Raw genomic sequence first — 19,848 nt, 5'->3', positions numbered from 1 at the left:
GTCGGACGGACCGAAACGGCGGAGTTAAAAGTATAAAACGCGTAGACCGCGGGCTTAACGCGTTGGTCGGGGGGTTAAACCATGGGAAGACGGCCTCTCGGTTGTTACGTAAAGAGGGCAGAAAATTTCCAACCCACCGACGCCACCGGAGGAAAAAATTCGTTGCGGGGTGGAGGAGTACCGGCGGGTGCGAAGAACAACGGATAAAGTGGGCGCGCCGGACCGATTTCGTCTGGGTTTCTCGGGGAGAGGCCGCAGACGACGCGCTTCCGGAGAGGGAAGAGCCGACGGGAAGCGTCTTTAGAGCCGGGCTATTTATAGACCGAAGACAGAAATGGGTCATTCGACCCCGCGGCGAAGCGGAAGGTGCCGCCGAGAGGTGCAAAACGTCAGTCGGGGTTAAAGTAAATACGTCGGGGGATTTCCGTAGTTTACGTATTAGAGTAGGACTTGCCGGAAAGTCCTTCCGTATTCGGTACGGAAGGACCCGGTTAACGGTTGGAGGACGGTCATCATCTCCACCGGTAAATTAAAACGACCGGGAAGAGAAGAGGCCCGTTCTTCTTCCCGTCCGGGTTATTTCGGCCCCTTTCGGATACGTTTGACCTAGTCCGACGGCCGCCAGAGGGAAGACGGTTTAAGTATCGGAGGTGACGGTCCGGTCGGGTAGACTTTTCCTCGACAGCTCCCGCCTTTCCCCAATTCTATTCGTCCTAAAACCTCCGTTTCGTCCGTAAATTAACGTCCGTTCTTTACGCCCGTCTTCCGGACCGGGCTGAAGACAAGCGGGGGGACCGAGATCGAGTACCTTCTTTTCTCCGCCCCGGAAATCGATGGGCCGATTACGTCGGAGGAGCGCGTGCCATCGTCCGTAGTTTCCCAGACCGACGGGGAACCGGGAAATTCCCCGGCGCGTTCTTTCGAACAGAGCGCTTTCTGCAAATTGGGGAGCGAACGGGGGGCAAAGAATTGGAGAAGCCACTCCGTACACTTCGGAAGGTGGCCGAAAGGAGTGCGGCCCGGGCCGGGATTATGTCTTTAATCGTCGCAGACAATTCTCGACAGGGCAGTAAGGAAAGAGGACGGCGGGTCGGACGAGGTTTCCTCCTACTTTTACGACCCTTGCGGGGTCGAGACCGACGAAACGGGCGAAGACGACGTCGTCGTCCTCCTTCAATTTTCGGATTTACTTCTTTCGATCGATTTACCGTCGACTCGCCTCTCCTCGGTTTCGGCGCGCGCACCCGGGACGAAAATCTTCCCTCTCGCCGGGGAGGGAGAGGTGTCGACCTATTTCCGGCGCAGGCGCCCGCCGTCCGCCGGATTAAAACGCAAACCGGCTTCCGGTCGGCGTCTCGTACCTCTCCGCCCGGGTCGACCCCTCCGCGGCGCCGCCCGAACGGTGCTCGGGTAAAGAAAGGAGGGCGCCGGTCCCGGTGGCCCCGGGGGAGAGATTTTCGCGGACGGAACGGTCGATTCCGACGGCCGAGAGACAGCGCTTTCTCGGCGCCGGAAATTAAAGAATATCGATTAAGGGCGGGGGGAGCCGAGATGCGCGGAAGGAAATCGTCTTCGGTGGCCGAAACGACTGCGCTTCGGACCGGCTAAGTTTTCCCCGGGAGTGACGGGGCGAAGGGAAAAGGCGATCCTGCGGGAGAGACAAATTTCCAGTTTGGGTGGGACAGTGGCGGAGGAAAACGGAAAGAGGAGAAAAATTCCAGATTCCCCGTGATTTACGACGGGGACGTCTGGGTTAATGGCGTTCGAATGGCGTTCGAAAGAAGGAATACCGACGACGGCAATTAATAAAATCGCTCGGTCTCGGTCCGAGAAAGCCCTTCCCTGGGCCAAACGCCCGGAGCTTCTTTCCGGGGAAAATTTAACGCCCGAGTTACGGAAGGACGGCCGTTAATCTGCCGGCATTTCTTCCTTTCCGGCGGAAAAATTCCGGTCCGCCAGTCCGTTTATTCGTCTAAATAAAGCGATTATCAACCGCGCTTCCACCCAATTAGTCCCTCTCCGTCTCCGTCGAAAGCCGGTTCTTATCCGAAGGCCAGTGGCGGATTCCCCCGCCGCCCCAACCTTTCCGCACACCTGGTTTCCATGGATACCGGGAATTATCGTCGCCCTTTAACGGACGGACCATCTGCGGTTCCTAGTCGAGAAACCTTCGACGGAGTGGCAAGTCCCATCGGCCGGTAATTTCCGCCCTTCCCAGAGATCTGCCATCGAAATCCGGAACGGAAGAACCGGAAGTAGCTTTTATGCACCGGGCAAAAACCACTAACTTAGACTAATTGCAAACCTTCCGACCTAATTTACGTAAGGGTACGGACCAAACCAACGTTATGGGAAGCTGGAAAATCTTTTTCTGCCGCAGACAAAGGAGTTTTCTAGCCCGAACGCCGCAACATTATCTTCATTGATAGTTTATAGACCATAAAACCGCGGCCGTTACTTTTCTATCGAAGGTGCTCCCTTCTATTGTCCACCCATCTAACGGAAGAAAAAGCGGCCTTTAGTAAACGCCCAAACGGGGCGTGGGCCCGCTAAAGGAACACTCGACGGACTACGACGTTTTTCCTTAGTAAAATATCGACGAGAAAAAAGAAACCACACGACGTCTTCAATGGCGTACGACGAAAAAAAACACAGAAAAAGAAGCTTATAAATCTTACTAAAGTCCTTTATCGAATTATCTACAGAAAATACAACTTCGCGACAGCAATTCGTTATCGCCATCTCGCCGTCCTCCGGAAAGGTCGAGACCTCCCACCTCCGAGGGGACGTCGAACTTAACCTGTACGCCCGGCGGGAGGCAAAAAATACACCCAGAGCTTTCTTCTACCTGGCTACGCCGTTTGTATCCGAATGCTTTACGGCCGCTTTACGGAGGGGATAATTTCGGAAGAGGGGAGAGTCCGTTTGCCACACTCGTTGGCCATTCTTGGTAGACGGCGGGAGGTAGGTATCGGAAAGGTGGAGGCCGAAAGGAAGGGAAAATTATAAAAAGAGAGAAGGAAAGAATGAGAAAAAACGGAAGAGGACGTCACGTCGTGGCCAGTGGTGGGGAAGACGGAAGACGGCGGGTCCCGAAAACTGGTCTTTGGCCGTCGGTCCCCATACGGCCCAGGTTCCGGATTGGACAGAGAGAGATACAGTAAGAGAAAGAAAAAGCACGATATCATTCTAGAATAAATTTGCCGTCTTTCCTCCGACTGAGTGAATGATGAGTCGGGTTATTGGGAGAGTGGATCCGAAAACTGCGTAATTATTGATGTCCATCTGGAGAACTTCCAAATGTACGCCATTCAACACTTTTCCTAATGTTTACTGCCCGTCACCCTAAGTGAGATGGATGGTGACATTTTTGTAGCACTCTTACCCCCTTCGACGTCCTTTCTCTTCTCTAATTGGTTTTCTGCCTGTTTTCTAAAAAAAAAGTCGAGGGGAGAAGAAAATAAAAATCCTAGCAGGTGTAGAAACAACTAATTCCCAAGTACTCCCGATTTCTGGCGACTTCTTCGCTTTCCGTTCCAACCCGGAAGAAAGACCGCGTCATACGCGGAGGGGTTGTCCGATTAAACGGACCAAGAGGCTAAAAGCCAAACCGCCTTTTCTAAAAACGGATAACTTTAATTCCGGTTCCCGTGGCCGTCGAATGACGTTTTTTCTCCTCGAAATGTTTCGTTCGCCGCATTCGTAGAAATAGACAGTAAGTAGAATACAAGCGGTAGAATAAATGCCTTTAGTGTTTATCCACGCCACACCGGTGCGGCGTTGAAGCTATTTAAACCACCCACGGTAAACGTTGGCCATTAACCATTCCTTTCCGCCGCCAAATACCCATCTTACCTTCGACCGGAACATTCGGATACAGTCCAGATTTGTTTCCCGGACGAGTGCGGCACCCGTTTTACCCACCGCGGACCGAACGAAGGTGAATTTAAAGGTAGAGGATGTAAAGAACCCGTGGATTATTTTATTTACACTACAGTAAGTTCACTCGTTCGGGTGCCGATGTACCGTAAATACCCAATACGGCAATTGCACGGCCGGGAAGATAATAGCAACACGAAATAATCCGACCCCTTCCGCAGTTAAAAGTCGGAAGGGGAGGTGAGTGGGCGATTTTTACGGGCGGAACGAAGAGAACCCATCCGACGTAACCGTAGGAATTTCCGCGGTTTTAAAAGACGGGCCAATTATAAATTCCCCGGGCGGGAATGGTAACGGATTTAGTTTCTGGTCTACGGCGGGAATTTTACGTCCCCCAAGCCGCCGGCCGGCGTAACGGTCCGAGTTTAAGATTTATAAATGCGAGAAAGGAAGTAGCGCGGAGAAAATCGATACGTTACTTCGCCGGCAGCGGAGTCGGGCCCGTGCGCGCCACTCGGGGGAGAATTACGTGTCACTAATAACTGATGGACTGGGTAACGCGGCAAGAAACAGAAATCGCTCGGCAACGTTTAAACCCGGGCGGGCGGTGCATTCATACTTAAATTTTATCCGTTTGTTTCCCCGGCGGCATTCTTTATCCCGGACGGAGAAGAATCCGTCGTAACTCCACTTTTTTACACAAGAATTCGCCTCCCGTTCGACTTTACATAAATCATAGGGCTGTGATGTATTAAGCGCCGACGGAAGCGGACGAGGAGACAAAAACGCCTCCCCCTCCTCTATAAATTATTATAAATACGTTTTCCGCTCGCGCCGTCGGTCTTTTAAATATTTTACGCCCACGGCCCGTCCCGTAGCAGAAAATTCCCTCTTGCGAAGCTTAAGTGTTTCTCCGCCCGAAAACACCGGGTAGAAGGGACGACGATAGAAAGGAGTAAAGAACAACGTCCGAAAACGGGATAGGGCGCGCCTAATCCGGCCTTTGGAGTCCGGCGCGGGGGGATGGCCGAAGGCTGAGACGAAGGCGGTGGTTCCAACCTCGGACAATTACCCACCCCCGCGCTCCTCCCCGCCGCCTAATCGTCGGTTCCCGGGAAACCGCGGGCTTTTGTTTCCGGATCGGATCAATTTCCGGCCGTTTTACCATCGTCCCTCCGTAATAAGAATCCGTCGCCAGCAATTTCCTTCCGCCGGTAAAACCGCCAAAGAAATCTCGGCCGGAAAGGGGGACGGCAGAAATGCCGGGTGGGTAACCGCAATAGGGATTTTATCGGCCACCGTAACGCCCGAGGAGAAGAAAACGAAAAATTTGGTAAAATCGGCGCCGAAGAAAACGTTCCGGAATATTTTTAATGGTCCGCGGGAGAGACGGAAGGTAACGCCTTAAGGCTAGTTAAAAGGTAGAAAAGCCTTACTCACCCGGCCGAACTGTTGGAAGTAGTTCTTGACGTCGTCGAGCGTAGTGGGAGCGGATAATCCTCCCACGAACACCTTCTTTGTCCTGGTTACCATCTGCAACCAACCACCCGCATTAACATCCTGAAGAATTCGCTATATCCGGGGACGGTCCGTATTTACCGCCCCCTACGCTGGCGTAATTATCGCGTTCCGGGCCCTATCCCTCCGGCCGCGGAAAAGGCCCGGGCGACGGTTCCGTTCTCTTCCCCCGATTTCCAAAAGAGGCGAGTTGGAGAACGCGGCATAAAAGTAATTAACTTTCGGGTGCGGATTAATGGGCCGATTTGGTTACGTCGGTCCATCGCCCGCCGACCGAAAAAGACCGACGTTTCCACCGAGAAAGCCCAAAGACGGACATTTCGGCAAGACGAAAGTCGATTACGCCGAATCTCCATCGCCCCCAAACTCCCTATCCCCCCAGAGTTCCGGTCCGCGACGAGCCGACGGGCCGGCCGAGGATAAATTCCTGGGAGGGGTGCGACTTTTGCGGAGACCGCGGAAAGGCGGCCCGACCGGAAATCCAAACGGCGACTCCGAATTATTCGGACCGCCGAGAGGAAGAGTAGCGCGGGCCGGCTGCATAAATTCCGTTTGCTCTCTGCCCGGTGACGGAATCCCCCACTCGCCGGCGCCGACACTATCGATTTTGAAGAAAAGGCTCTTTCCTCCCCCGCCGTCCCCGAACGACCTTCGTCGGTCCTCGTCCGAAGTGGGGAAGAAAGCCACCTTCTCGAGCGGAGCCTTAGAGTCTGCCTATCGGGCGCGGGCGCGGCGCCCAACTGGGTAAAATTTCTCGGACGCGGGCCGGAAAAAGGCCGGGTCTACCCCCCGCCCGGTATAAATCGGCCGCCACACGGGCGCTGGAGGAAACCCGGCACGCCGGCCGCCAAACGACGTAATCCACGGTCCGTTACCGAATTTACAGAAGTTTACGGGCGTCGGAAACTTTGAGTTCAAGATCGAGTTCCGGGAAATGCGACAATTTCGGACGTCGGTCCCGGTCTAGCCGGGAAAAAGGAAAAGGCTTTCTAAAACCGGTCGCCGGCCGAGTTAAAGGGATATTTCCCGTTTGCACCAAGGCCGTACCTCTACCCCGGTGGCGCCCCCCCGGCTAACGACGCGGCGGTTTCTTCCTCGCTTCTCCGCCACCCCGCCGGACACCCGCCATCGGGAGATTCCTCCGACGCCGAGAAACACACGAATTTCCAGTCGCCGTCCCTCGAAAAATTCCTTTCCTCCCGGAAACTTGGGCTAAGTGCGGGGCAGGTTCTTTTCCTTCCCACCCAACGTGGCAAAGAGACAAAGGGTGCGTCGCCTTTTGCCGAATTAAGCGGTCGGGCCTCGGAGCCAAAGCCCGACTCCCCCCGACGGAATAAAGCCGCTACCAATCCGGATCGATGGCAGTAGAAAGGCACGCGTCGACGCTCGTTGGCTGGCGTACGACGAAACAAAAGACGAATTCACTCGGCCCGACACCCTTCCGAACTTCGCTGCCAGATGGGAAAGATCCGGGAAATTTCCCTTAACAATACGTCGGGAGAAGTTTCGGAGAAAATCTCCGAGAAGAAGAGCCCGCGGCGGAAAAGTCCCTCCGATAAAGGCGGAGAAAAGACGGAAGTAAGAAAGGGAGACGTAGGGGGCTGACGGTCCGGCCCACAGGTCGAGTTTTCCACCCGTTTAACCGGGGAGACAGTTCTTTTGCCCCGTCCTCCCGTCCTACACAAAATAGAGAGAGAGGGAAAAAAGACGAGTACAGGAATGGAAGAGTCCCGTAACTAAATGGCGCTACGTAATCTAACGGGGAGAGACGGAAAGCGAACGGCATTTCTCGCGCCCAAAAGAGACGAGAAGAACGTCCTCCCCGCTTCTTTTAACGGCGGGAAGCGAATAGAAAGGGCGCGACTGCGCAGGGAAAATCCCTCCTCGGGGAAGGGAGAACGCTCCGACCCCGAGAGAATTCCTTTTCTTCCATCCGTCGACTTCCGGATGGGCAACCGCGCTCGCCCCGGGTCGAATTCCCCTTCCGGTTGCCGCGACCCCGTGTGGACCTTCCCGTTCTCCGCCAACGCTGCCCTCTCCGTCCGCGGCAGAAATATCCGAACGGCTAGCGTCGAAGGAGAACTCGGAGGCTCTCCGAGACGACTCTCGACCGGCGACCTCCGTCCTTCTTCGCCCCCTCGTCTTTCCGTCGCCCTCTTCTTTTTCCGCTTCCGCCGGATCCTTACGTCTTCCGGGACTTACCGAAACGACGGAACGCGCTCGGACGCGTCGGACGTCGCTCCTTCGGTCGACCGTCGGAAAAACTCTTCTCGTCTCTCTACGTTCTTCCCGCGGGCGCGTGACGAAAGTCGACGCGCTTCCGCTTCCGGTCGGAGAAGAACCATCGACCCGTCTGGCGAGAAGAAGCCGCGACACTTCGGATACCCATTCTTTGAGGGACGGGGACCGACGGAGACCGGGGAACGGAAACCCGGAGCGCCGCGGCAGAGGCGTCGGACGACGTGGATTTCGGCGCCGCGGAGGAAGGCCGTCGGCCGCGACGACGCGCGGCTCCGTTGGGAAAATAACGGGAGGAGCGAAGAAACGGAACGGTCGCTTCCCGCCGCGCGCGCGCGCAACGGAAGACGGCGGCGCCGCTTCCCCGGCCGAGAGAACTTTCGAAAAGCGTTGGTTTTGGGGAAAGAGGGAAGGGAAGAAGAGTTGGATGTCCGGGAGAAGTTTCCGTGGCCACTCGCTCGGCGACCGAGGGAAGAAAATTTTCCAAGAAAGACGAAGGGTAGAGAGGGTCGACGACCCTACCGCAGAACGAAAGAAGCGCCGAGTTAACGAGCGGAAGGGAGGCGCGCGAGAGTTACGCTCGGAAGCACCGGCAGACGACGCGTCTAAACGTAAAAGCGAGAAGAGGAAGGGCGAGAGGGTCGACTGGGATGGGGAAGAGAAAACATCCGGCGAGGTAGAAGAAAGGCGGCGGTGCGGGAAGCGGCTTCTCCCCGTCGCCGGTGAAAGGCGCGTTGGTCCCTTCCCGGGCAGAGGGAGGTGCGAAGGGGGCGATGGTCTCCGCCTCCCATTCGTAATGGCCAACCCAAAAGAAGACTCGGGCGAAAAAAAAACCAGTCACGCGCCACCGAAGTAACCGGTAACGAAGCGTCGCGGCGCGGCGTGGGCGGGGGGAAGCGGCGGTCCGTAACTCTGGTCGGGGGTCGTGGTCGGAGAGACAAGAAGAATGGGACCAACCTTTCGGGTTTTACAGAATGGCAAAAAGCGTTAGCGAAAAAAGAGGCTGGCCACACCGACGTCTGTTCGATTTTACGTCTGGCGGAAGTCGGACTCGGACTTACGTCATTTCCGAGATGGAGACTTTCGGCATTCCCGTACGAAGGAAAACCGTTAGAGTGGTGGATTATTCTCCCGCGGATTACGTCCGGGAAGGGGAAGAAGCCGTAAGTGATGAGCGGAGGAAGGACGCGTCGGTCTGGCTTCCGGTTATTCCACCGAGTAGAACACGGGAAGAGACCGAAGGCGAACGACGCGGCCATCCCACTCCGCGGAAGGGGAGGTGGGAAGTCGGTCGTCCGCAGTCCGTCCACCCGGAAGAAATCCTTCTCCCTTCCGAATTTCCCCCAGACTGGACTGCCCCAGAAGAAAAGCGGGGAAGGAAAAGCGAGCGGAAGACGGCGAAAACGACACTTAAGATTTCGCGCGATTTTTCTCCCAGTTATAATCGGGACGGATCGATCCTCCGGTCGGTGGCAGCTCGGCGGCACCCACCCGGACGGTGGCCGGCCGAGACTGCGAAATACTTTGGTTTATTTTTCGAAAGAAGTGGATTTGAACCACGCCCGGGCGGAAAAAAATGGAGGAGAAAGTCCGGGGACTTTCGGCCCAAACAATATTCCGGTGGAATTAGTCTGGCGTAAAAACCGAGGTTAGGCAGGAAAGAGGAGCGTTTGCAGCGGTCACTCGTCCGGAATAGAGAAAAATACGGTTCCCCGTCTGTAATTAATGCGCCAGCGGGAATTACGGCGGCGGGCTTTTTGCTCCCCGACGTATCCGTTTAGGGAAAATATCTTAATTGGAGGTATTTCGGGGCCCTTCGGACGAAAGGGGGCGAAGTGGCGGCCCCGCCGGAGAGGGAAATAAGAAAGACCCGGGTCGTATCTAATCCGCTTATTGGCTAAATTTTATCCGCGTAAATCGGAAAATATTTTATCGAGCGATTTATAAAAGAAAAGAATTCCCCGGAGGAAAGCCAAAGTCTCGACTAATTATAGCGGATTAATTAAACTTATTTTCGATTTTTCCTTTTCCTCCCGAAAAAATTCCCTCCAATTAAAGGCGGAAAGGCGGGGGCGCTCCACCGTAACCTCGACAAAAAGGCGGTAATCCGACGTGGGGAATAGAAGAAAAATTAAGAGTCGTCCTCGGGCAAATTTACTTTCTGGCAGAAGGCAGGTGGCAGCCCGTCCCGCCATCTTCCCACCCGGGGAAGGAAAGCAGATTTTAATTCCCGCTCTTCCGGCGGAAAATTCCGTCTCCCGACGGCCGTTAATTAAAGGGCGAGAGGAACCCGCTAGTCCGGCGGGAGGATTTCGGACGAGAGAAAGAAAGGACGGTTAATGGAGTAGAAACGTAAAGACGGAACGGAGAGGAAAGAGGACGAACGGTTTCTGGATTTCGACGTAAGCGATCGAAGATATCGACCGCCCCCGACACTTTTTAAACAAACGGCCAAAGTTCCGCCTCCGTTTTTTCTTTCCGTTTAAACCAGTTCGGCCAGACGAAAAGAAAGTCGAAACCCAAAGGCCACCCGGGAGAAAAACCCGTTCTTTCCCCATTTCTCGCTCTCCCCGGCCCCACCCGCCCCTCTTCCCACCGGGCCGGAAGACTAGCGGCCGGAATTCGCTGGATTAACACCCCTCTTTTCCGGTTAAGAAAAGCCGAGTGAAAATATCCCGTAGCGTTTGGGTCCGCGGCCCGACGGCAGGGGTGGACGAGGAAGCATGGCCTTGGAAACGGTAAGGGACGGAAAAGGGAGAGGTAAAAAAAGCACGCCCGTCGCGACAGCTCGGAAGAAAAGCGAGTTTTTTTGCGCGGCGGTGGTAATTACGGAGGCGCGAAACGGGGAAAGAGACAGGTGTGGGCGAACGATCCGTAACGTCCAGGTGGCGGGATTCGCACCCGGGCCTTCTCGCCCACCGTCGCCAGTTTTAATTCCTCCTCGGCATGCCGTCCGGGGAGAAATTCGCCCGGTTCGGGAGGGGACCGCCGCCGCTGTAAAAGGGGGACCGACAGACACGACGGATTCGAACGGAAAAAAACGGCCAGGCCCTTTTTGTAACCGGGAGAGTAAAAGGACCTTCCGACTACGTTCCCCGCTCCGATGGGCCCTTTACGTTCCCCGACGGCTCCGCCCGCCTTCACCCCACCCGGTCCCCCCGCGGTCGTTATCCATTGTGTAAACCGGTGGCTCGGGGTCGAGATAATTCGAGCGGGACGAGCGGACGAAACAGGATGCCGGGGTACGGGTCGTTTCCGCTGGCGTAAACGAAAAAAATTCCTTTTACCGACCGGAAACGGACGGCGGTTTTGCGTCGGGACGAAGGGTCCGAGCCGAGTACCGACGGACCAGGCAAAGACCGGTGCGAATTTTCCGCCCAAACGGAAAGAAAAACCTGGCCCGTCCCTCCCGCCGTTTGGGCCAACGGGGAAATTTCGACGACCGAGTCGGTTCGGACGCCGGATAATTAATGGGCCGGCGCCTCTTACCGCCGCTCGGTAATTGCGGCGATCGATAAAAAGCCCGGCCGCCGACGGAGGCGTAAAGAAGAAGCGTCTCAAACGTAAACAAAAGACGGCTGTGACGGAATTTAAACCCCCGTCGACTCCTCTTTCGGCTCCCCTCCCGGGTCGAAAAGAAGGCGGAAGTAACCCGGTGTAACGGGAGGAAATTTCCCTTCTCCGGGGACATAGTTAAGAGTGAGAGAAACGGAAAAAGGTCCCGCCTGCGGAATTTCGGGCATTTTACGCAAGAAAGTTAAGGGTCTGGGTAGGGAAGGAGGGCGGGTGGCTTTTTCTCGGCCCGGCGGCAATTTCGCCTATTTGGCACGACGGAAATTGTTTCTCGGCGTAAACTAATATTTAGCCTCGGTACCCGCTCGGTCGACCTCGGTAGGCGGAAAAAGGGCGAAATTCCGCTCCAAAGAGGCCTATTTTGAAGGTAACCAAATAAAAAAATGCATTTTTCTGACGGAACCAGGCCTAGACGCTCGTAAATAAAGGGAAGGGATAACAAAGGGGTGGTTTGGGACGGCCCGTTCTTTATAGTCTAAACTTCGGATTAAAAGCCAAACCAACAAGATATAGCCGCATTCGGCGGGATTCTTTCCCCAAGATCCGTGACAGATGGTTACTTAACAAAGCCGACCTACGAAACTACGTCTTACAAATTTGTACAACAATACGTTTAGAACACGCAGGCCCGCAGCTTGCCGTCCCTGTCGCATAATCGTCGGGTAGAGATACGCAGTCGCCTTGGCTGGAGAAACGTGCCACTAACGCTCCGGCTATTACCGAAACCGAGGAAACACCAGCGAATTATTAAGGAACGCCGGTTACACCGAATTTGCTTTTCGGCCCCAGTAAAAAGTAGACTTTTGTGGCGGTAGACGGGTCTATTGCCGTTAGGTGCGGCGCGGAAATAGACGTAAGTGGAAGAAAGATCGGGCTAGAAACTTCCGATTTCCGGTACGTCTTCTCCCTCTTTCCCCTCATCTTTTGTCCGTCCGGCCCGAAGAAAACCCGAAATTCTTGGCAAAGAAAGCCCGGACGTCGGCGGAGAGAGAGAGAGTCCGAGTTCGGGCCCCAGCGTCGGATGAAAACGAATTTCGTCCGGCGCCGCTCGCTCTCGATCGCCGGGATAATCGTGGCCGAGCCGAGTCGTCGTCGGGAAACCCACTAAACCCCCGGGAATCGGGAACCCAAAACCCACGCACGGAAGTGGGTGGAAGTGGGCTTAAACGTCCACGCGGAGTCGAACGATTGCCGGATCGGCGATCGACGATCGGTGTCCGTCGGTTTCTGACGTGGTTACTCCGTCGCCGGACGAAATTCGACCCTTTCGATTCGGAACGCCGGCGAAACTCCGACCCGGTCCACCGGACGACAGGACCAACCGAGCCCTCCGGTAATCCAGATGGAACTGCGGACGGGACGGGAACGTGAAAGGAAAGGAGCCGCCTCTCCTAGTCCTTTTGTCCAAATCCACGAGAAAAACAGAAAAGAGAAAGGTGAGATGCGCGCGCCTGCATACGAAGAACGGGAAAGCGACGTCGGCGATCGCGGCCGAGACCCACCCCGAATCGATGAAGAGATCGGGTCGAAGCGACGAAAAGACGAAAGGTGACCAGATCCTACAGAAAATCCTTTGTTCCGTCCGCGGACGTCCCCGCTTTCGACCTGGTCGGACCCGGGCCCACCGGAAGCAAAACCGACTTCCCTGGCGCGTGTGCCAGAGCCCGACGGGCCGGCCGAACGGGAACTCGTGCTGCACCGCGCTGCCCGGACGGAGGCCGTGGGGGAAGGACTTCGGCCGGAAGAACGGGAAAGGATCCGACGGAAAGGAACGGGAACGGAGCGAGGACGGGAGACGGGACCTCCGACGGCCGCGGCAACGGAGACCGAGGCGCGGCGCGGAGCCGGCCGCCGCCGAACGGCGCGGGGAGAGAGCCGCGCCCCGCCCCCGACGACGAGAGTCGACCTTACCTTTGGGTGTGCCCGCTTCGGAAAAGCCACTTTCGGATCGATCTGCGTGAAAGAAAGAAAGAGAATCAGCAGGAAAAACAAAAGGCGGCGACGCGAGCACCGGCGCGTCGCGGGTCGCGCGGCGGGCCGAGACGAAAGGTAAAGGTGGAGAGAGGACGGTCTTACCTTCTTTCCGTCCAGCTCGTGCGGTCCGTTGGCCAAGACCTTGTCTACGCTAGAAGGTTCGGCGAAGGTGACGAATCCGAATCCCCTGCAAGGATAGAGCGAAGCGTAGGTAAACATGACCCGCCTCTGCGCTTCCGAGCGGGCCGTACGCTGCAAAGCCGGGACTACGCGGAGGCGGCCGGGCACGGACTACGAGCCCGAGGAAACGTCGTTGGCTCTTAAACCCGAGACGAGGCGAAGGGAAGGAGGGAGGGAGGGAGGAAGCGGGGGAGGGGGCGGAGAGGAGGCCGGATGCCGACGGGAGAGAGAGAGAGAGACAGAGAGAGTCGATTCCTTCGCGTGCGGAAGTTGGCGGCCGGAGGGATCGATGCCTACCCGGCCGACTCGAGTGCAGCCCCGGCTGCCCGCCGCCGCCCGTCCACCTACCTGGATCGTCTGGTGGTGGGGTCCTTCATCACCATGACTTCCGTGATGTCGCCGAATTTGCTAAAGTAGTCTCTGAGGCCCTCTGCAAGAGAAGACAATGGAAACTGGGTTTGGCTGGCCTTACCCGTTCGTCCGACGACCGACACCCGCGGGCGATACCGGTAACCCGGATGGGTCGCGCTGCCGCCGATAATTAAAACGAGGCCACTCACCTGGTGCGGTCTGCCAACTGAGACCTCCTACGAACATCTTCCTGCAAGAGACAAGCGGATACAAACGTTAGCCTTGTCCTTCCACAAGCGGCGTCGGCGCACGACGCGCACCGACCGCACCACGGCGTAAACCTACCCGGGATCGTGCGAGATATCGTTCGGACTCGGGATGCTATTCTGTTGGTTCTCCGGTTCCATAGTAATACTACAAAATACGACTTAGTCACTACCAACTACGACTAGGGAACGGCGACGTAAGAGCCCTGCACGTGGCTTCCGAATAACACTAAAACTGCAGCCTAAGACTATTGGACCATTGTGAGTAGGTACGACGAACACGTCGGGCCAAAAGGCACGGTGCCGCGATTGGCAGCCGCCCGCGCCGCTCCCATTGGACGTCTCCACCGCGCAGGCGCTCCCGGCGCCTCTTTCGTGACGTAGTCGGTCGGACCCGGACCGGTCACGCCTCCGCGCGATGCCGTCTGGCCCCGGCCGCGGGAAACTTACAAGCGGGGGTCCGGCGTCCCGTCCGGTTTCGGCCTCCGACTCTCTCCTCGGCCGCGTCCAAGACCCGCAGAGGTGAGCCCTTTTTACCGCCGTCCCACGCCGCGCGCGGCGCCACCAGTCCCGACTTCCGGTTGCCTCGCACGTCACTTCCTCCTCCCATCCTAGGTGCGCGCGGCGACCGTCTCGACCTTCCGGCCAGAAACTTTCTCCCGTACTTTACGCGCGGCTTTCCGAGCGAAGGGACCGACCGGGCTCTTTACGGAAGGGAGAGGACGCGCCCGACCGGTCGTTTTCAGTCGGCCACGGTTTATTTCGCCTCGGCCTCTTTTTCGCGCCGGTTTTTAAAACACTGGCCGAATTTTCTTTCCTCTCCGGGTGGAGGGGGACTTTTCGGAGGAGGCGCCCTCTGGAGAGAGAGAGAGAGACTCCTCCGTCGTTTAATAAAGGTGTAAATGTTTTTTGCCCGCAATAAAAAAGGAAAGGCGGCGACGAGCCCAAGCGTGGCGGGCACTTTCTACGGCACGCTCGAACGGCGCATCGAAATTCGACGAGTGTGCAGATTTGCATCGGCGCCTTCCGCGGCAGGGTGTTGCGTTACGTACGAAGTTAGAATTTTTCTTCCCTCCCACGGAGGAAGACGCTGTTGTTACCTGGGAACCCCAATCGAAATTCGACGTCGGAAACGAACGGCGACAAAATAATTCCGTCCGCGGCCGTAATTAATTAAGAGTCAAAAGCTGTAAATTGGCGAGGGGGAGGCGCGTCCGATACGAGGGAGAGGAACGCCTTAACGAAGCCACTTAAACGGCGTCGACGGAGGAAAAGTCACGATATCCGCTCGGCGTATTTACCTGGGTCTAATTTTGCACGGTGGAGTCGAGGTGGAGCCGGGGGTAATTTATAGAATGGACGGAGCGGGAAAGAAGCCCGACGAAACAGATAGTCCGCGTCCCGGCCCGGCCATTCTTTCGCCCCACCTACAAGCCGTAATTTGCAGCCGGTTCCTTTCTTTCGCCCAACACTTCCAAGACTTGGGGCGCGCTTGAATTTTTACCTCCTTTTCTTACCCGTCGACTTTCCATTCCGCGCCCACCCGGGTGAAAATTCGTCGGTGGAGGTTGGAATTTCGGACAAATAAATTGCGCATCAGACCGAGGTAATAATAAACAATTATGGTTAATCGAAGCGAGTGGGTGAAGACAACACCGCCGACCGGATAAGGAGAGTAAAAAAAGACGACGGTTACGGGGGAGAGTTTGTATCGGGGAGATAATTATCCGGCAGTTAGCTGTGGTCTTTAATTTTAATAAACATATTTATGCGCGTGCGGAATTAATATAAATTTAATTAAAGTTTGTCGATCTAAACCGCCGATTTGCATTCGTCCTTATTGTCCCGATTAAATATCTAACCGGGCGGAGAGGGATTTCGATTTCCGTAGAAAGCTATCGATCGCCGCGATCAAAGTATGGCGGAGTGGGGAGGGCATCGTACCGAGGTAGCGAATAAAATCGATCAACGGACATTTATAAAGCGGATCCATCGTTCGATTACGTCGGACCGTTTTACTGGCACCACTTACGCTTTTTACACTTTTCGTCAGCGCCATCTATCGCCGAGTGTAGCATCTAATTTCTCCCCTCCTGTCCGCGCCTTTCTTTTTCCTTGTTGGAAAACTTTTAATTCTACCAAACTCGGAACGTCTGCTCGAAAGATTTCCTACTCACACCGCTTTTGGCGCCGTTTCGGACCCGGCCATTTTTCACTCCCCTCGTTTAAAACCGGGCCGAATTTACAGAGGGGGACACGAAGGAGGCGGAGAGGGACGGAAGTGTCCGCGCGGCGTTGCGTCGACTCGGATCGATTTCTTTAATCCGCCGTTCTCGACGTGGGTTATTTTTGGATCGGTGGCGGATGCGGACGGGTCCGGACCGGGGGGAGTATCGGCTTATAGTTACGAATGCCGGGAAAAAGTCGAGGTCGGCGATTTGGCGGAGGTAGAGGAGATAATGGTCGTCGAACGGCCGGGTGTGGGAGGTGCCGGATGAGTCACTCGCGCGCTTGCACACGGTAACCCAAGTCTACCAAACAAATATAGAAGAGCGAGATTGTTCGAGACGGAATATCTGCTAAGCTTTCCACTCGACAATCTTCCAAGCATCTGCCAACTATTTATATCAATCCGTCTAGCACGGCCTTTATGAATCGCTCCGTTTTTATTTTTTCGCATCTGTGGCGCGAAGAAACTTTTTACCTCCGATTCTAATTTAAAATAGCGCGGTAGCGCGGATGCCCGGGCAAAAACGCCGTCGGCACCCTTCCGGACGGGCGGAAAATTATATTTTAAAACTTGCCGCCCCTTATCCTCGGCGCCATCTGTCGAGGCGGTAAAGAATTAAAATCGTAATTTTGACGGGTTATTCGGATACCCGCCACCCCATCCCCGCTTTACGTTATCCGATTAGAAAATATCCCTTCGATTAACCGGGCCGTACTGTAAGTCGGACGGTAAATAAATACAAAGTTCCTCCCCGTATTTCGCCGGGTTACTATTTCGTAGGAATCGGGAGCGGATTACGTAGGTAATTTGTGCGGACGGAGGCGCGGGAGTCGGGTTATTCGAAAACGGGATTTATTTGGAAAGGGAAGAGACTTTTAGACGACAAAAGGCGGCGGCTTCCGGAAGTTTTACTTTTGCCTAGGCGGATTAGTTTTAATTAACTCTTAACTCGAGAAAAAAAGGGGCAAAAAATGGAGTAAAGTGGACGGGGATCGCGTCGAAAAACCCATAAAGCTATCCATCAACTTCTAAGAATAGACAAGCAATATCGTGACAAGAACGTGTCCCGCGCATGACGTAATCAATTAAATTGGAACGACCACAAAATCGATACTGGCACCGGTCGACTCTTAATCCGTCCCAGAGGCCAGAAAAGACCAAAGCGCAAGTTTTTAAAGTATCCGCCTCCGCCCGCTTCCGGAAGAAACTGGCACGGAAGCGCGGGCTCGAAAGCGAAAAATGCAAAAAGTAGAATATTTCGGCCGGGGAGGAATAACGTTCAATCTGTGGGTTAAGCGGGCCGACTACCGGGGTGACCAAAGCCATTCTTCGTCCTTTACCGCAACGGAAAGAAGGGAGGAAAAAGGTAACGACTTTGGCGGTGTTGGCGTAAATCTCCACCGAGTTTAAAAGCACCGTTAATTGGTAGGTGGGAGGAGCGGAAGAAAAGGTGGCAACTTTCGAAGCCAGCGGGCCACGACGGGGACCGTCGGTAGAGATTAAAAGAAATGCCAGATAGATGCGGCCCTCAGCCAGCCATTTCGTTTCCTTTGGAAATTCGTCTTCCCTAGGTTGCCACCCACACCTACACCGGACGGGTAACGTCGGTAGACGAGTAAGGGTAGAGGTAGAACTGGGCCGCGGAGCGTAATATTTTGGCGCCGGGCGAGGTACGGTACGTCCGTTAATATTTACGGACGAGTAAAATGTCTTTCTGGGCTCTTCCCAAGAAGGCGGAGAAAAGGTAAAGATCGAGAAGTACCAATGGCAGAAGACGTAGAAAGCGTCGATTCCCTAACCGGTGGGTAAAAGGAAAGAGCCGGGCGCTTCTAGCGGAGGACCCAGTTACTAATGTCTAAAATACCACTTTTACCTCCGACCGGAAGTAATTCTCCGAGCATTCGGCTACAGGCCTCACCGTCCGTCGTCCAGCTCGCGCCGTCGCCACGCGACGAAACCGCTGCGGGAATGGGAGCGCGAACGAAAGGGTTGCGATTACGTAGCGGGCTCGGACACGGAAAATTAGAGCCCGCCAGGCAGAAAGGAAAGGTTCCGACGAGACGAGAGCAAAGAAGGAGGAAACACTTACCCCGGTCGAATTTCCGCGCAATTACTATTTAAAACGACGGCTTTTAAACTCCGGAGCGAAAATGCAAAATGGAGAGGACGGAACGGTCGCTACACGCACGTTCATATATATATATATACACACACGCGGGCATACGCGTATGTTTTGTGTCCGAGAATAGAAAACCAAAGAAGGAATTAACGGAGTCCCTACCGAATAAGGAAGTAGAGCCGAGAGGAAAACACAGAGCATCATTCACCGGCGGCCGGAATTAATAACCGTCGGAAACAAAGACGAGTTTTGTGCGGTCGATAAACGCTCGATTAATCGTACACCCCGGCCCGGCCCTTTTAAAGCCCGATATAACTCGATATAACGTTTGTCCACCGCGTAACCGGCCTCCGCCCTCCTTTCCCTTCTTATTACAGAATAAACGTTATTTAGACGGCAACCGTGGCCTTACGCAATTACCCGTCCGCGTATTTACGCGCCGGTCGGATCCGACGGGAGCGGCGGTTGGCTCGCGAGTTATTTTTACACAAATTTCGTCGACGGCAAAACTGAAGAAAGAAAGGAAACGTCGTTACCGTAATTTTATTCCCGTTTCTTTTCCCGCTCCGATTCCATTTCGTTCCGTTTACATTCGTAATAACCGGGGAGTCGGCCCGAGACCGCGGCGCGGAATTTTGTGACGAAATTGCCTTGGACGCGGTTTCTCCTGTAAACCAAAATACCGAGAAAGCGGACACCCAGATAGCGCGGGTTTTCCCATTCCCGTTTTCCGGGTGCGGGGAGCGGAATTTCTCTCCTTCTCCGCCGAACGGCGCGAAGTAATCTGCGCCGACGAAAATCGCTCTCCGCCTTTCTTTCGCCCCGTCCCGAAACAAATCCGCAGGCGATTAAAAACATCCGGCAGCCGTTGCCTGACTTTCCCGGCCAAGAACTCTAAGATTGCGCGTGGCGCCATCTCTTACGGGATTTTATTTTAAAAACTCTTCGTTATTAGTTATTACAAAACTACGAAGGCTTAATTTCCAGGACGGAGACCGGTTTTATAGAGAGACGAATAAAAAGTCTTTGAGTACCACAGGAGACACGAAGCGCCACCCCCGTTTCCCCCCACCCCTTCTTTAACCGGCAAAATTTAACAGCAGCCGTGCACAACTAGAAATTTCGACAAAAGACGCAGGAACGAGTAAATAAAATTTCTTTAAACCAAAACAATTATAAAATCTCCGGATTTTGCCAGCGTGTGCGAGTCCCATTCAGACGACGGTCGTAGTTATTAAGCCAGAAAGTGGGTGAGCGAAATCGCGTCCCGGGCAAACATCCTCGCGTGCAGAAAAACCTCCTAACTTTTCGCACTTCTCGACGTTTCGAGCTCTTCCGAATCCAAAAAAACGCAAAAATAAGGGTGGTTTCGATGGTAGCCACTTTCCCCGAGTTACGTCTGGCAGGGAAAATAGAAAAGGGTGGAGGAAATTTAAAGTCGGGTTGGTACGACCAAGAAAAATAAGAGTCGGACGACTGACCCCAGTCACGAGCCGAATCGGAGAAAGAGAAAGTTTGGA

General features: G+C 54.8%; 1 protein-coding gene across 14 annotated transcripts in view; it reads right to left on the bottom strand.

Annotated features, from left to right (window-relative positions):
* LOC136982620 (RNA-binding protein Musashi homolog Rbp6-like) overlaps positions 1-19,848 on the bottom strand; it is a 96,049-nt gene that overhangs the window by 45,285 nt on the left and 30,916 nt on the right. The window contains exons 1-6 of one of the 14 annotated variants that reach the window (XR_010881909.1): positions 14,059-14,552; positions 13,923-13,963; positions 13,711-13,792; positions 13,285-13,369; positions 13,120-13,161; positions 5,320-5,412 (exon numbers count right to left, since the gene is read on the bottom strand). Coding sequence is in view for 12 of the 14 variants with exons in the window: in XM_067279169.1 (XP_067135270.1) it covers positions 5,320-5,412; positions 13,120-13,161; positions 13,285-13,369; positions 13,711-13,792; positions 13,923-13,963; positions 14,059-14,120 (405 nt within the window). In the remaining 2 variants the exon portion in view is untranslated. Of the gene's footprint in view, positions 1-5,319; positions 5,413-13,119; positions 13,162-13,284; positions 13,370-13,710; positions 13,793-13,922; positions 13,964-14,058; positions 14,578-18,298; positions 18,418-19,848 lie in introns of those variants that run through there. The other 13 variants (XR_010881908.1, XM_067279173.1, XM_067279169.1 and 10 more) reach the window with 13 other exon arrangements.

This window comes from Centruroides vittatus, unplaced genomic scaffold (assembly GCF_030686945.1).
Source record: "Centruroides vittatus isolate TY-2023 unplaced genomic scaffold, ASM3068694v2 contig_854, whole genome shotgun sequence".
Lineage (NCBI taxonomy): Eukaryota > Metazoa > Arthropoda > Arachnida > Scorpiones > Buthidae > Centruroides > Centruroides vittatus.
This window is presented reverse-complemented; position numbering and strand designations above follow the sequence as displayed.